This window comes from Fusarium phalaenopsidis, assembly GCF_050370095.1.
Source record: "Fusarium phalaenopsidis strain FUZ10S chromosome Unknown contig_32328, whole genome shotgun sequence".
NCBI classification, from domain to species: Eukaryota; Fungi; Ascomycota; class Sordariomycetes; order Hypocreales; family Nectriaceae; genus Fusarium; species Fusarium phalaenopsidis.
The window spans coordinates 140,280-154,636 of record NW_028145393.1 but is presented as its reverse complement, the minus strand read 5'-3'; the positions used below and the strand labels follow the sequence as shown (position 1 = coordinate 154,636).

Sequence of the window (14,357 nt, the reverse complement as noted above, 5' to 3'; positions counted from 1 at the left end):
TAGGCAATCATTTGATAGAAGGTAGTGATCTCTCAAGATATCAAGAACCACGTCGGGTCTTCCAACGCGCCATAACGAACGACTGACTGGAGGCGGCACTTTCCAACAAGAGTGTATTGATCCGAAGAATCAGGATGCTTCCGGATTATGATACCAAAGGCTTGAAAGGGTTTGGGCCGATTTGCAACCTGGACCACCTTATCGCCGACATGTACTTCAGCATCCGTGATGGCATATGTGAAAAACCTGTGGCTCTCTCCCCTCACCATGACAAGCTTTTGGCCATGACACGTCTCTTTCAGGCGAAGATGAAATTTGAGAGCTTCTGCCGCTTGGTGGTAATCGGGGCGAGCGTAAGGGTTCTTGCACGCTGTCTCAAAATCTGAGAACAGGCCGGCCCATGCGTATTTGATCCATGAAGGGGGCGCTCGCAAAGACCCGAAGAAAATCTCAGGAAGTTCATGGCCTAGGAACAAGTAGAACTCCTCTTGCCTTGTGAAGGTGTATACCGATTTTGTGGCCTGGACATGAGCCAATGCCAAGTTACGCCATTCTTCAAACACCGTCCTGGACCATCGTGGATCTTCTGTGTTGCATGTGCTTGCTATTTGGTCGACTATGCCCCAATTGGTGGCCGCGAAAGATAGCACATTAACAGGCAGAAACCTTACCAAGGTGTGAGTATTGTAGACTGTCCTCATGGCCGCTGTCAGATGCTCAGGGCTATAGATGTATTGTGTTCGAGGGATGGAGCTCCAGTCCGGAACCCAAGATGGTAGTCCCTCCAGACTCGAGTACGATTCAGTGGCATAGAGTAGACTGAACCCAACCTCACTAGACCGAAGAAGATACTTAGCGAGGTTGACAAACGTGTCCTTTGTTGACCGTGAATAGTCAGGGAGAAAGCCCTTGACGCCATCTCCATCCACCTTTGAGAACAAGGGCAGTAGAGCAAATACCTTGTCTCTTGGATCAGTGGCGAGGCATACCCGTGCTTTACATAATCGCCGGAACAGGCCTTCGGCATCGAACTTCTCCTCGGCTCTTGAGACGGTTCTAATGTCAAGAGGGACTGGAATAAGTCCAAAGGTGCGAGGAAAACCAAATCTGGTGAGATTGTCGAAAACTCTCCAGGGGAGTGTCTTTGGCCCGCAGATGATGACTGGGAATTTGCCGTTCCTGACTTCTTGAAGAACCCAGACCCGTTTAAACCACGGTCGCGCAAACAGGTTTCTCAAGGCCACCACGTCGGGGTCTTGAGATTTCGCAGGATCGGTACATTTAGCTCTTATGGCGCAGGTTGGCAAGAAAGTTGCCTTTTCCAGGGCTTCCATGGCAAGGTCGCTTTCTTGATCCTCTTCTCCAAGATAGATGGTAATTCCCTGCGCCTTCCGGTAGACTGTGGCCATGATTTGTACTTGACTGTTTCGTTCAGGCGTGTCCCTCTGGTTAATGCAGATGGCATCAATCCAGAAAGTAACCTTCTTATCAAAATGGCGAAGTCTCTGCAAAGCTGAATAGCAGTTCTCAGTGACCCAGACCTGCTGGTTGTTGTTGCATCTCACAGGCCGTTGTCGTGTTGCATCGCCCCATACATAAGACAGGGCACGATATTTCGGGGGATTCCGTAAAGATGCGTGGCTTATAGAGACAGTGATGGGGCCATATGAACCGGGTTGAATCTCCAGCAACCTTATCTCATCCTTTGCAAGGGGTTTGTAACGGTAGCGCTTCTCGGTCTCCCCCTCTTGTAAAGAAGATGCAGGCTGTGGTTCAAAAGGCTCCGTCGCATGGGCTGGCACGATTGAAATCGATATTACTTTTTGTTGATTGTGAAATCTCTGAACATCATATTCGTCGGGAGTCTTGCGCGTCGTAGCCGGGGACTCTCTGAGTGGGAGTGTCCTCGACGAGATGCCTTCTGACAACCCGTCTTGTGTCCAGGATGCAGGAGCATAGCTCCGTACTTGTTTCTCAAGTTCCTCACGCATCACAGCTTTCGATTTGAGCATTACTCGCAGGGACTCGTCCGAATATTGCTGTCGTAATTCAACATCTTGAAAGACTGTCAGCAATCCCCTCCTCCGGCCACGTCTTCTCTGGCAATGTGATGAGTCTTAACGCACCCATGGCTTGTTTAATTAAGATGGATCCAGCAAAACATGAAGTCTTAATGTTCAGGTCAAAGGTCGCTGAAGTTGGTGGGGGGTTAAACGCGGATCTTGCGGTAGTGACAAGAGTGTTAACGTCACAATCTCACTTGGTGAAACTATCCAGTCTACGGAGTACCCATCCATTCAAGGAGGAATTATTCGTATACCGAAGATCTTGTTCCGTTTAAAGTCCTAGTGCTGTGCGCTCATGGGTTTCATCGGAAACAAGCTAAATCCGCCACACTGCATATGAACGTGGCTGGGAGATGGGGGCCAAGATGGAGGCTTGAGAGGTGAAAGAGTGAGCATGTTGTTTCTTAGATCGTCCTAGAGGCCTGAGCGTGTGGCTTAGAGTTAGCTCAGTTCCGATCATTTACCCAATCCTGATCAGGAAAAGGCCGATCTTGGCAATGTTGTCAGAAGGAGGAGCTCTTTGTTCGAAAAGCGGGACTACCTCGAGGTTGTCACCAAACTTGGTCCATGAGTTGTGAACAGCGGTACAATAGCAAGCCTTTCATAGCCAGTAATAATGACACTAGCTACAGTCTAGACCTCGTGAGGATCAGCGCATTTATCCCTACATATAAATGCCTTGTTATTTCTTCCCTCGGCGCCCACAGATCCGTCCCAAAAGCTTTCACTTGATTACCTCTCTTTACTTGCTTTCTGTAGTAAACGATTTCTTAAGTAACGTCTCTAGCAGTTTCCCCATCATGCATACGCCATTTTCAACCAGTCACCAAGATGCCAAGCCGTCCTCGCGCCCAGGCGAGCGTTACACCCCCGCTACGAGTCCCCATGCGATTGTTGCGAATGCTTCCAACACTTCCCTTGACCATCTTCATCCAGGCTCGAAATTTCTTGCCATGGGTCGAGTACTTTCAGCATCACCTTCCGCGTCAGCTTCAACCTCTAAGCCTTACTATTCTCCTTCCCCTACAAGTCCTGTACAGCCTCCCATCTCCTCACGGCCAAATCCTTTCAATGCACCGTCCCCCTCTGTACCATCTATCACATTGCCCTTCACTCAACTGCCATCTTCCAGATGCTCCTGGGAAAAATCGACCGAGGGCGTTTCTGTTCGCCGTGACGATCATCAAAGTTCGGTGCCTTATACGCCACCCTCAGGCGAGAGTCGCTCACACCCAGCATCACCAGATTACCTCCCCCAGAACGACAAGATCACCAAAGAGAAGGACGAGATGAGCTCTGGACTTGCTCCACTCATAATCCCACGGGTTTCTAGGATGCGCACACGACGTATGGACCCAAGGAATGTAGACAGGAGACAGTCCTGGTGTTTCATCAATAACAGGCTCTTACGATGGACATTCGACGCCGTTTTGTGCTGGCTCCTTTTGGACATTCTCCATTCCTTCCTCGTCTTGCGTCGACCACCGTGGCCTGAGGGCTGCCGACCCGTATTCGCCCTGCCAGATGTGCTCCCTGTCTATCAACACTTTCAGGGCATGCACTCCCGTCAACCCCCTCTACCACAAGACTCAAACTTCATTCAACTGCCGCCCAATATGCTAGGGGCGCCCGAGAATTGATGCGGCATGCATGCTTGCCGGCAAGGGGGGTTGGTGCCATGTGGACTGGTGCCATGTGGACTCGAGACAAGGGCCTGGAGATGGGCCCGATAGAATACGGGCGCCACGAAGAAAGATTAGAAAGAAGGGGGGCTAAATATGAAGATGTCAACCTGCACCACCTCTGTGCCAACGCAAGCGACGCCATTGGTCGTGTCAACGGTGCATTCCGGGACGTCTTGTTTGAAGCACTCATCATCAGCCCTAGCACAGCAGTCAAGGAGATTGATTTGGAGACTCTCTCCAGGTTTCATGCACATTTAAAGGGCATGGAAGAGCTTGAGCAGCTATTAGAGAGTGCGACTCAGCAACTCGATCAAGTTATCTACATCGCCCGCCATGTCACTAAGAACGTTACGGAGAGCAGCATGGCAGACGAGACTTCCTTTTGGAAAACAGCAGTTGTCCGCGACTTCAAGGCATACCGGGAGATTCAGTTACTTTGGGAGACAAAGGGCAAGATGGAGGATCTCTTGAACATCAAACATAACCTCACAGTGATTGGCTCAGCTTTGGAGGCTCACTTTGAGAAACAAATAGCCATGCTGTAGCAACAAGACCAGAACCCGGTCTGGGTCCAAGAAGGGTGAGCCACAAAGGTGATTTCGATCAATGCGGTACCCCGGATGTCCATACTCAGAGGGAGTAGATAGTTAACTATTGAGCACACGTTCCAATATCTCTTTATCTCGTTATACAAGCGTAAGCTAAAAAGGGGGGATGATGCAGGGCAAGCCACTATCTGCACCTCTTCTGTTTTTGCCCCTGTGTCTACACGAAAGAAAGTCACCCACCGCCAACATGGCACATGGGATCTACAACCACATTCAACCCCCATCGAAGGTCTAACTGCTGCCCCGTCTCTTTGACTCCAGGGTTTTCGACGCACCAAGCCTTCCAACCCAGCCACCATCCGCTTGAACAAGAAGATCGAGGGACTAGTGCGCAGTTTACGCCATGACTGCCTCCACCTTCTTGTCCTTGACTGATTTCCACGGAACAAACAAAGCAGGAATCAGTGAGATGGCAGCCATTGCAACAGAAACGTACCAGGTGTTGGTTAGAGCCTTGCTGTACGCAACCAGGACCTCTGGCAAGTGAACCGCGGGCACACTGTCCCGCAGCTCTGTTGCCCCAACTCCAAGCACAATCCCGGCGTCAAGTCCTGCACCCTGAATCTCTTTGCTGAGCTGGTTCGTGAAGACGTTCTGGGCGACCTGCACGAATATGCTGCCCCCGAGGGTCTGGGAGAACATCAAAGTCGCAGTGCCGACGGGGATATCTTGTTCTGGTAGAGCGGTTTGCACCGCAACAAGAGGTAGCTGCATGCCGAGGCCAGCTCCAATTCCGTAGAGAGCCTGGTAACCTATCCACGCAGGTGATTGGGTGTTTACGCGGAACGTGGTCAACAGCCCAGCACCGATGCTCATCAGGATAGACGATGCGTGGATCAAGGGGGTATAGTACCCAATGGCACTGACTGCCCCTCCTGTTATGACTGACATGACGACTAATCCAAGGATCATGGGCAAGTTCATGATCCCTGACCTGACGGCACTGGCATCCTTGACAGCTTGGAACCAGATCGGGATCTGGAAAATTCTTAAGATGCTGGCGAGTGATGGAAAGGGTTGGGGACTCACATAGTAAATGAGGAGGAAGAACGAAGCACCAAAGCAAACAGCAAATGCGGCGCAACTCCAGACTGTTCTATCCGCCAAGATTCTCGGAGGAACAGTAGCTTTGTCCTGTTTCCAGAATTGGATAACGACGAAGAGTATGATGAGAACGCCAAAGACAATGAACAATCCAATGATGCGGCCATTAGACCAAGGGTATCTGGAGCCTCCCCATTGCAACGCCAGGAGCAGCGAGATTATGGCTGGCAAGAAACAAGCTGTACCTGGGAGGTCGAAATGGCCAATCTGCTGCTTCCAGGAAACCTTCTCCTTGGCTGATCCTGAAGGGGCTTGAGGGGGTTTCAAGAACAGTACCACGAATGGCACGGTGACAACCCCAATCGGGAGGTTGATGTAGAAGCACCATCTCCAGGAGAGCCTGTCGGTAAAGGCACCACCCATGAGCGGACCAGCAACGCTAGCAAGGCCGTACATGCCAGCGAGTAGGCCCACATAGATAGGCCTCTTCCTCATGGGAACACTGAGAACGATGATAAGGATGGCTCCAGAGAATATTCCGGCAGAGCCGATGCCCGCAATCGCCCGACCGATGATGATCGCTGCCGAGGTTGGTGCAGCGCCACAGACCAAGGAACCGAGCTCGAAGAAAGCGATGGCGGTGAGGAAGACCCATTTGACCGAGTAGAGCGAGTAGAGTTTCCCGAAGAACAACTGGAAGCTGCAGGTCGTCAGGAGATAAGCCGAGCCGTACCTGTTGGACGCAGGAATAGGTCAGCAAGCTGGCATTCGTGACGGGGAAGGGGTCATGTCAGCCTACCAGCCTAGATCATCCAAAGCGCGAAACTCATCGGTGATGCGAGGGATTGCAGTTGCAATGATGGTGTTGTCCTGGAGATACTTGAGTCATCTCTCCTCTCAAGAGTGATTGCCGAGGGCGTACAAGTGCCATGCAAAAGACGGCAAGACAAAGTCCGGTGATGACCAAGGCTAGTTTCCATCCATCCAAGTTCCCGGTCTCCTGGACAGTCTGGTCCGTGAAAGAGGAACTCGATTCGTCTTTAGAGTCGGAAAGTTGGCCTGATTGCTCGGCGTTGGGTTCGCTTCCCATGGTCGCCATGTTATCGTCGTTCATCGCGGTTGAAAGGCCGGCGAAGAGTTGGGGGGAGGATAGTCAAGGAGAAAGAATACCAGAATACCACGAACGAGTGAATCAGAATGGAATGCCCGATGCCAAACTCTAGAAGAAGAATCTTTAGCCATTTATATCCAACACCTTTGTTGATCTCGCTGATCCTGTTGGTATGAGCCGTGGAGTGGAACCAACTTATACGATCTCGATTTTTGCGAACTGGCCAATCGCGGTAAGTCCCAATGCTCCACTTTGTGGGTCTGGTCTCCCTCACGAAAGGGACCTGGACGAAAGGGGAGGAACAAGGCCGTTTCCAGGAATTCTTCTCGGTGGAAGGATTTTGAACATGTACCTGATGTGAAGATGATGTGAAGGCCAGATTTAGATTGAAAAGGGGCAGTGATCCAGGGTGTTTAGCCACCCTCGGCACCTGGCACTGTCTCCCACCTCCACTCCAGCCCCAAATCCCGCCACCAAGTCCAAAGATGCTACAGGCATCACTTGACACTGTTGGAACTAAACAACTACCTGTGGTTCACTCTTTTGCATGGCTTCTTTTGAGATAGGCCCTGTCCTAAACAAATTCACAACGGGAAGCCTGGACAGGGGCGAAGTGGGTGACAGGGAGCTGGGTCGGGCTCCGCCAGGTGCATCAATATACTCGGTTCTGGAACACCATGTCGTATCAGGCCAGTTCGGTTTTGAGAATACCGTCAAACAGTAGACGTTTTCGGTGGCTGGCAGCGCAGGCTCGCAGAAGAAGTGATGAATCCGGGCTTTTTCGGGCGGTAGGTCGGCCAGAGTCAACATCTCCCTGGATGGGCTTTCCAAGTGACCCTCTTCTATTGCCATGATTCGCGAAAATACGGCATGATAGAGAAATGCATCATATAAGCATTCTCGCCTGGAACTAGCAAGAAGCAAACCCAACCCCTTTCGGCGAAGATGGGGCCACCTGCATTTCCACGCCACCAGATGAAGCGGCGAGATGATACCCATCTCAAAATGAAAGGTGGCCGATGCTTGGTCATCTTTATGCCGCTCTATTAGCGCCTCGACAAGTCGGATGATTTCCTCGTATGCTGTTTTATGGGAATCCCATGCCGTCTCGTCGGATGCAAGGCCGACTGAGAGACCAACAGCTGTGCTCTGCCACATAACGCGTACAAGATCAGCGGCGCCTTGGTCTTGGTCACTCCACAAGGGCCCTTTTCGTTGTACAAGATCATCGAATCTCATTTTCCAGCATTCAAGCGCGGTGCTGAGGCCTGCTGCCTTGACGCTAACCTCAAGGGCCGGAGCGTCCTCCTGTCCGAGTCTTACGGCTGCTGTAATGATGTCGATAAGGCCGACCCGCGATTCTGACAGTTCTTGGAACGGCTCCCCAAATATGGGACAGCTATTGAAGTCGACTGGGTTGAGATGCAAGTCGACGGGGGAGCCAAACTCTGCGACACAAAGGCTGAGCGTGCAAAGGACAGGGGCCAGATGCGTTTCCACAAAAGAGAGCTCAAAGCTTCGGTAATTCTGGCCCCAGGAACTGGTCGGTTGGCCAGACTTTTCTCGCCACATCTTGAGCAGGCCGATACCGCTAGCGACGTGGGCGGCCGCTGCCTTGGGGTCACCCAAAAGACATTCGAAGCAGGTGAAGACAATGCTAGCCAGTGCCACCAAAGACATCGATGTCGGGTCAGAAGCTCGTTTCAGAACAGTGCTGATGGATCGATTGTATGATTGAATCGCGAACTTGAGGTTGTCCCTTGGCTGTGCGGTGGCCGCCATGGGGGAGCTGTGCTCCTCGTGAAGGGTTGCCAAGGCGATGGTAGCATGTCTAATTGCAGGCTCCGTCAGGCTGAACTGTAGGACAGTGTTCCAGAACGATCGGCCAAAGAATCCAGAAAGCTCTGGAACAGTCTTTTGGTAAAAGAACTCCTGTGCCCTGCCCTCTTTGGATGCGAGCTTCCCAGGCTTAGTTGGTACTACTGGGCCCGGAGCAGGAGCCGGAGGTGATGCATATCCGTCACATTTTCTGCCAGTACGCGTACACCTGAGTGCAATTAGCTTCAGGTATCGTATTTTTTGGCTGAAAATCTTACCGGAGACATGCAGGCTTGGACTCATCGCACTTGATTCTCCTAATTCTAACCATCCAGTTAGCGGCCAGGGGGTCACCACACAAGATCTGGAGCTACCTACTTGCACGTGATGCATCCTGTGCGGACTTTTTTCTTGCTCGTACGCGTGGGCTTTACGATGTTCTCTCCCATGGCAAGGGATCTGTCAATTTTGGCTGGTTGAAGAGGACGTTTACCACGTGCGTCAGGCCATCAGCCAAGCACTTAACGCGCCCGGAAGGCTTGTATCGGCTGGGGCATGTAGCAGGCAGTCTCGGTACTTGGACAAGAGGGAAACAATCAGATATGTTTCTTCAACGAGATTCATACAATTGTTATTCGAAGTTATCAATGAAGACGCTTGTTTCGACGAGTCAGATTGACCATGACATGAAAGGGAGAGTTTATAACACGTCGAGGGGCAAGCGAGTCACGAAGCTGGTATGATGCTTAGTCATGCCGCTGAGTCATGTGCACCCTCCGCCACGAAACGGCATCAGCTACCCTAGACGATGTCAGAATTTACCATCTACCCAGAGGCCTAAATCGAACAGTTGGGAAGCAGCCTCCTTATTGCTCTCTCGCGCGCCTTAGAGACTTATACTCAATGCTCAAAGCGTCTCAAATAGGTGTTCCTACATTGTGCAAACTTAGTGACGGTTCCAAAAAATACCCCATGAGCAACAACAGCCAAGAACACAAATACTGAAATATTTGTCGGGCCACCTGCATCAAGGTTCAGTGTCTGTGGTAGAATAAAGAAATTAAATTGATAAGGGTAAGCCTTTCGAGACATTTCACTGATTATAATTAACGAAGATCCGGTCAATGAATATTGGGGGCCATAGCAAAATACGATCTCTCGAAGCCAATCGCCAGCTCAATGCGTTGCACAACAGCATAAACAGATGATGATGAAAACATCTTAAAATCCATCTCAAATTAAGGGATGAGCTATAGGACAAAGTCAAAATGCTACCATTTCAGAAAAAAAGGAAGCGCTCTCAGCAGCCAAGATGCGGAAGTAGTTCGACTGTTAGATGTATGGGAGAGCATGGTATTGATGGCTTCGCCCATCCATCCGAAGATACCAATACGAGCATCGGTCTAGTGATATCTCAGGATCCTGGTAGCGAAGCAACGCTATTATAATCCAGATTCTACTACTACTATGCTTCACTTCGGCATCTCAAAGCCGACCCTGGCCCTTGGTAACTGACACTGTTTCTGCTTCGGGCTCGGCGCTAAGGGCGCTCTAGAACGATGAAGTTTCGTGGACTTGATGGTATTTTATGTAAGAAGGCTCAAATATGATAAGCATCTTGAATGCCCCGTAGATTGGTAAAATTTCATCCCGTCAACGGCCCGACATCTTAGACTCTGTCTCCTGCCGACCAGTCATATTAGGCGGGTATGACGACCACATGGACATGGCACATTGGAGCAAGGACTAGGGTTAAAGATCAGAGGTTAGCGTCAATTGATGCAAAACCGGCCTGCCATTCAAGACTATGGTTGACCCCTACGGAGCCTATTATTGAATGCCGTACGGATTATTGGGGGTTAGCGAACCGCTAGTCTTGCACCAGAGGGCAACAGTACACCAGTAAGTCAAGAGTTGTTGATTTCCCAATCACAGGTTTCTATTTCAAGCATCCCTGGAGAGTCATGTTCAAGTTGGAGGTTCGCCTATATCGAGAATCAGTGGGGAAAAGACCAGGAGGCCGCTGGCGAAGGATTCAAAGGTTGGGGATTTTCTTCCATATCGGCAAACTTCCTGGCATTCTAGAAAACCCCAAGGCCTTGGGCCCGGGCATGATCTGATCAGACCCTTGCCTTGGTATTGTAATACCGGACCCCGCTGAGTAAGGGCTAGGTATAGCCCATGAGCCTGTCACTTCTGGGCAGGTGGTCACTGGTCAGCTTGAAAAGGAAAAGCAGACAGTCACGAGACATTTAACGCAAGCATCAGGGGTATGCGTATTGGCACCGCGGGCTTGGTTCCGCCATATGCCGACATACGCGAGGCTTGGCCGGAGATAGTAACGGGTGAACATGGGTCGGGGAGACGGTACTTGTCGACTAGCGCAGCGCGAAAAAGTGCGCGGTTTAAAGAATTTTAGACATTAAGGATAAAATTAAGTTATTCTAGTTCTGTCTAAGCCTCCGCCCGGTATGTCATTAGGTGGACCGGATCCAGCGCTCCAAGACGGCCTGAATCACATCGCTGTTCTTCTCCATGAACATCATGTGTCCGTTGCCGTGGATGCCGGCCTCTCCAAGCTCGAGGTGCTGAGTCTTGGAGCAGCCAGCCTGGCGAAGGAAGTCGGCAGTGCAGTAGTCGTAGGGCATGTGGTAGGACGACTCGGAAGTGAGGATGAGGATGGGCTTGCTCTGCAGGTTGACCAGACGACGAGGCGCAGGCTTGCTGGCCTGAAGAACGCACTCAACAAAGTCGTCACCTCGGCTGGTCTGGACCTCTTGAACCAGGTCGGTGGCAGGGTCAGAGACAGAGGGGCTGTAGGTGAGGGGGATGTCAGTCAGACCGTAGGGGCGGGCAGCCTTGGTGCTGAAGACGGCGTCCCTGAAGGGAGGGCCAGTGGGCTCAAGAAGAACGAGACCCTTGGTGAGTCTAGGGCGGGCATCCGCGATAAGAATGGGCATAATACCACCCTGGCTGTGACCGACAAGGATGACGGGTCTGCCAATCTTGTCGAGGAGAGCAGCGCCAGCATCCTGGACCGTCGACTGCTGGTAGGTGGCGTTGTTGATGAACTGAACATTGGACACATAGAAAGTGTCAAAGACGGGGTCGCCCCTCATACCAGTTCCAGGCCACTGGGTGTGCTTGGAGGCCTGGGGCCAGAGGTTGAAGTTCTTGCCTGCAGTGAAGCGCTGCTCGATGATCTCAGCCGAGTAAGTCGAGGGCTTCGCAGCGCCGGCGGCGGGCATCCATGCTGATCGGCCACGGAAAGTCTGATCAATGATGTAGACCTCGTATCCTTGGCTGATGAACTGGGATGCCCAACCGCGGCCACCATCAGGCTTGTTGAGGAAGTTCTAGCTGCATGTTAGCTTGTGACCTATCACAGAGGATGCATATGGTCAACTCACGCTGCCTGTCTGGCCCTGGCCGTGGATAAAGACAATGGGCGTTCGTTGCCGGACGCCACCGGCCGGGATCAGCTTCTCGACATACATCTGATCACGGTAGATCTGCCCGCCCGCTCCATCATCGGCGTAGCCTCCACCTACGTAAAAGTAGGATCGGACGGCGGCGACCTCGCCCTGGGCGCTGCCATGCTGGCCGGAAGGAGTAGCGACACAGTGGTTGACTGCGGCAGCCGCAAGGGCAAACAGAGTGGTGAAACGCATGGCTGGCGAGGCGATCGTGATCTGGAACCCAAGAACGTGGCAGTGGGACGCAAAAGGACTGAAAGAAGGATGATCCCAATGGACACGCAGAAGAACCTAGAGAGAAGAGGGGTCGTGACTGGCTGAGCTACACGGGCGAGCCTTGTATTTGTCTCTGGCCGAAGGGCCGGTGGTCGCACCAGAATATTCAGGGGCGACGGACTGTTCGGTGACATTATTTCCGCCTTGGGTCCTCTGATAGTCACCCATCTCCTTGCTAGTCAAAGGAAGTATCTCTCGATTAACTCTAGTGTGCCAAGCTCTAGACCCGAGTGGAATAACGGCCCCATCCTTCTCGAATGGTAAATACGGGGCCATGAATGGGTTCCTCCATGTTTGGTAACCCCTATCCGACCTGAGCCCGATCCCCGCCCAATGGCTCAGATTCTGACATAACCGAAACTCTATAATCCCTGTCAAGGGTTCAGAAACCAACGGCCTAATTATCGGGGACCCACGGGAGCTGGGGTCGTTCTTTGGCGCCGGCGAACTGGTAGCACGCCACCTGCAGGTCTGCGACGGCGAACAAGAGAAAAAAGCACCGTGATGTTTGCAGTAGTCTGCGCGGAAAGCAGTCCTTTGAGCCGGGTTTACGATGGGATGATGCTGGGATCTTCTTTAAGACGGAAACGCGTCCCTGCGGGTGATGGCCAAGTGATCGTCGTCCCTCTCTCAACCCTTTTTTTTTTTTTTTCTGTGGTGCCACAATGGATGACCCTACGCTGCTCATCCATTGGCTCTTTAGCATTCTCGCCCTCATTGTGATGGGAGTGAGACTGCTATGGAGAAAGATTGCTAGACAGCCCTTCAATACGGGCGATTACCTGACCATGGCGGCATGTCTGTGCTGCATGGTCAGACTGGCTCTAATCCACGTCGTGCTGACGTGGGGAACTAATAACGTTCCAGCAGCGGTCCGAAAGACGAAGATCTTCACAGAGGATGAGATCTACAGGAGGGAGATCGGGAGCAAGTTTGCCATCGCCAATCGCGTCTTTTACAATTCATTGTCAGTACCATGTCCTCTTTCTCTACCATGGCGTATCATCTAACAACTTTTCAAGCCTTTGGCTGCAGAAACTCGTCCTTCTTGATGTCTACCGACGTCTTCTCTTGAACCTACGCTACGAAAAGATCATCATGATCTCTTTCCTTGTTGTGTTCTTTTTCACATACGTCGCCGTCCAAGTGACTACCTTCAGCGAATGCAACCCCTTCCACTTGTACTGGCAAGTGGTTCCTGACCCTGGTAAACTCAGATGATCCTTCCTAGATATATGATCGGCAAGATTGACTTTTGATACCAGGTTCTTGCGCCAAGGCTCAGCTACAACTCATCGTTGTCGGCGTCCTCAATATCGTCACCGATGTATTGCTCCTCGCCGTCCCGATCCCTCTCTTCTTCTCCCTCAAGACGTCCTGGAAGCGAAAACTCAAACTATATGTCCTATTCACTCTTGGCATCTTTATCGTCGCCATCACCGTCATTCGCCTACCGATCAACGCGACCAACAAGGATAGCCAAGTCAACCGAACGACGTGGGCCAGCACCGAGCTCCTTACAGCCACGATAGTCGTCAACGCGCCCACCATCTATGGCCTCTGGAACAAGAAGAAGCAGAGCTCCGCCTACTCCAACTCGCATGGGACTGGTCTACCAACCCATTCGAGCCGAAAGAACGGAACAGGAGTGCACACATTCAACGATGGTACAAGATCACAGGCATTTGCCATGAAGTCGATGAACCACGACCGAGATTCTTCTATGGGCGGAATCATGCAAACACAAGAAGTTATCGTGTCCGAGTATGTGGATCCTAGCAAAAAGGGAGCCACGGTAAGGACGGATGAGGCCGAGATCGCATCTAACTCGAGTCAACGAGGGATATTGCGAGACTAGAAACTCTTTGATACGCTATAACTTTAATACAAAACGATCACTCAAAATAATCTTCTTTGACGAACGGAGTCTTCATTTTCAAGATGTCAGTGGAAGTATTAGGCCTTATTGATTGCCGATTCCATTCAGCAAAGTCAGCATAGCGGACGCGACACGCCAGGGAGACGATAAGATGGCACAGCATATGAACTTTTCCACTTCTTATCTACCCCAACCATGCTATCACGGCATCGGAATTTGAAATCAATCTTGGACAGGTGATGATGATATCCTGCACCACGACCAACACCCTCGTTAAACTGAAGAGGAGAGCGAGATTTCCAACAACTCACGGGAACGGATTTTGCATCTATTACTGGCTCGGATTTTCAGAATGTCACTATGGCTATCCGTACGCTATTGATAAACCCCCATC

The 14,357-nt window shown here is 51.3% G+C and overlaps 4 protein-coding genes across 4 annotated transcripts; 1 reads left to right on the top strand and 3 right to left on the bottom strand.

Moving 5' to 3' along the window:
• Positions 1–4,695: 4,695 nt before the first annotated feature.
• LRP88_12732 (major facilitator superfamily domain-containing protein) lies at positions 4,696–6,493 on the bottom strand (the record flags this gene model as incomplete). Its single annotated transcript, XM_083249121.1, has 4 exons — positions 4,696–5,337; positions 5,389–6,136; positions 6,203–6,273; positions 6,326–6,493. 4 exons carry the CDS (start codon positions 6,491–6,493, stop codon positions 4,696–4,698), a joined length of 1,629 nt encoding a protein of 542 aa, XP_083094923.1.
• A 537-nt stretch (positions 6,494–7,030) lies between these two features.
• On the bottom strand, positions 7,031–8,781 carry LRP88_12731 (Zn(II)2Cys6 transcription factor; the record flags this gene model as incomplete). Its single annotated transcript, XM_083249120.1, has 3 exons — positions 7,031–8,561; positions 8,611–8,655; positions 8,711–8,781. 3 exons carry the CDS (start codon positions 8,779–8,781, stop codon positions 7,031–7,033), a joined length of 1,647 nt encoding a protein of 548 aa, XP_083094922.1.
• Positions 8,782–10,809: 2,028 nt separating this feature from the next.
• Positions 10,810–12,003, bottom strand: LRP88_12730 (Alpha/Beta hydrolase protein; the record flags this gene model as incomplete). Its single annotated transcript, XM_083249119.1, has 2 exons — positions 10,810–11,688; positions 11,743–12,003. 2 exons carry the CDS (start codon positions 12,001–12,003, stop codon positions 10,810–10,812), a joined length of 1,140 nt encoding a protein of 379 aa, XP_083094921.1.
• A 746-nt stretch (positions 12,004–12,749) lies between these two features.
• LRP88_12729 (uncharacterized protein) lies at positions 12,750–13,942 on the top strand (the record flags this gene model as incomplete). The annotated part of the gene is made up of 4 exons (XM_083249118.1): positions 12,750–13,051; positions 13,107–13,291; positions 13,350–13,694; positions 13,938–13,942. 4 exons carry the CDS (start codon positions 12,750–12,752, stop codon positions 13,940–13,942), a joined length of 837 nt encoding a protein of 278 aa, XP_083094920.1.
• Positions 13,943–14,357: the final 415 nt, after the last annotated feature.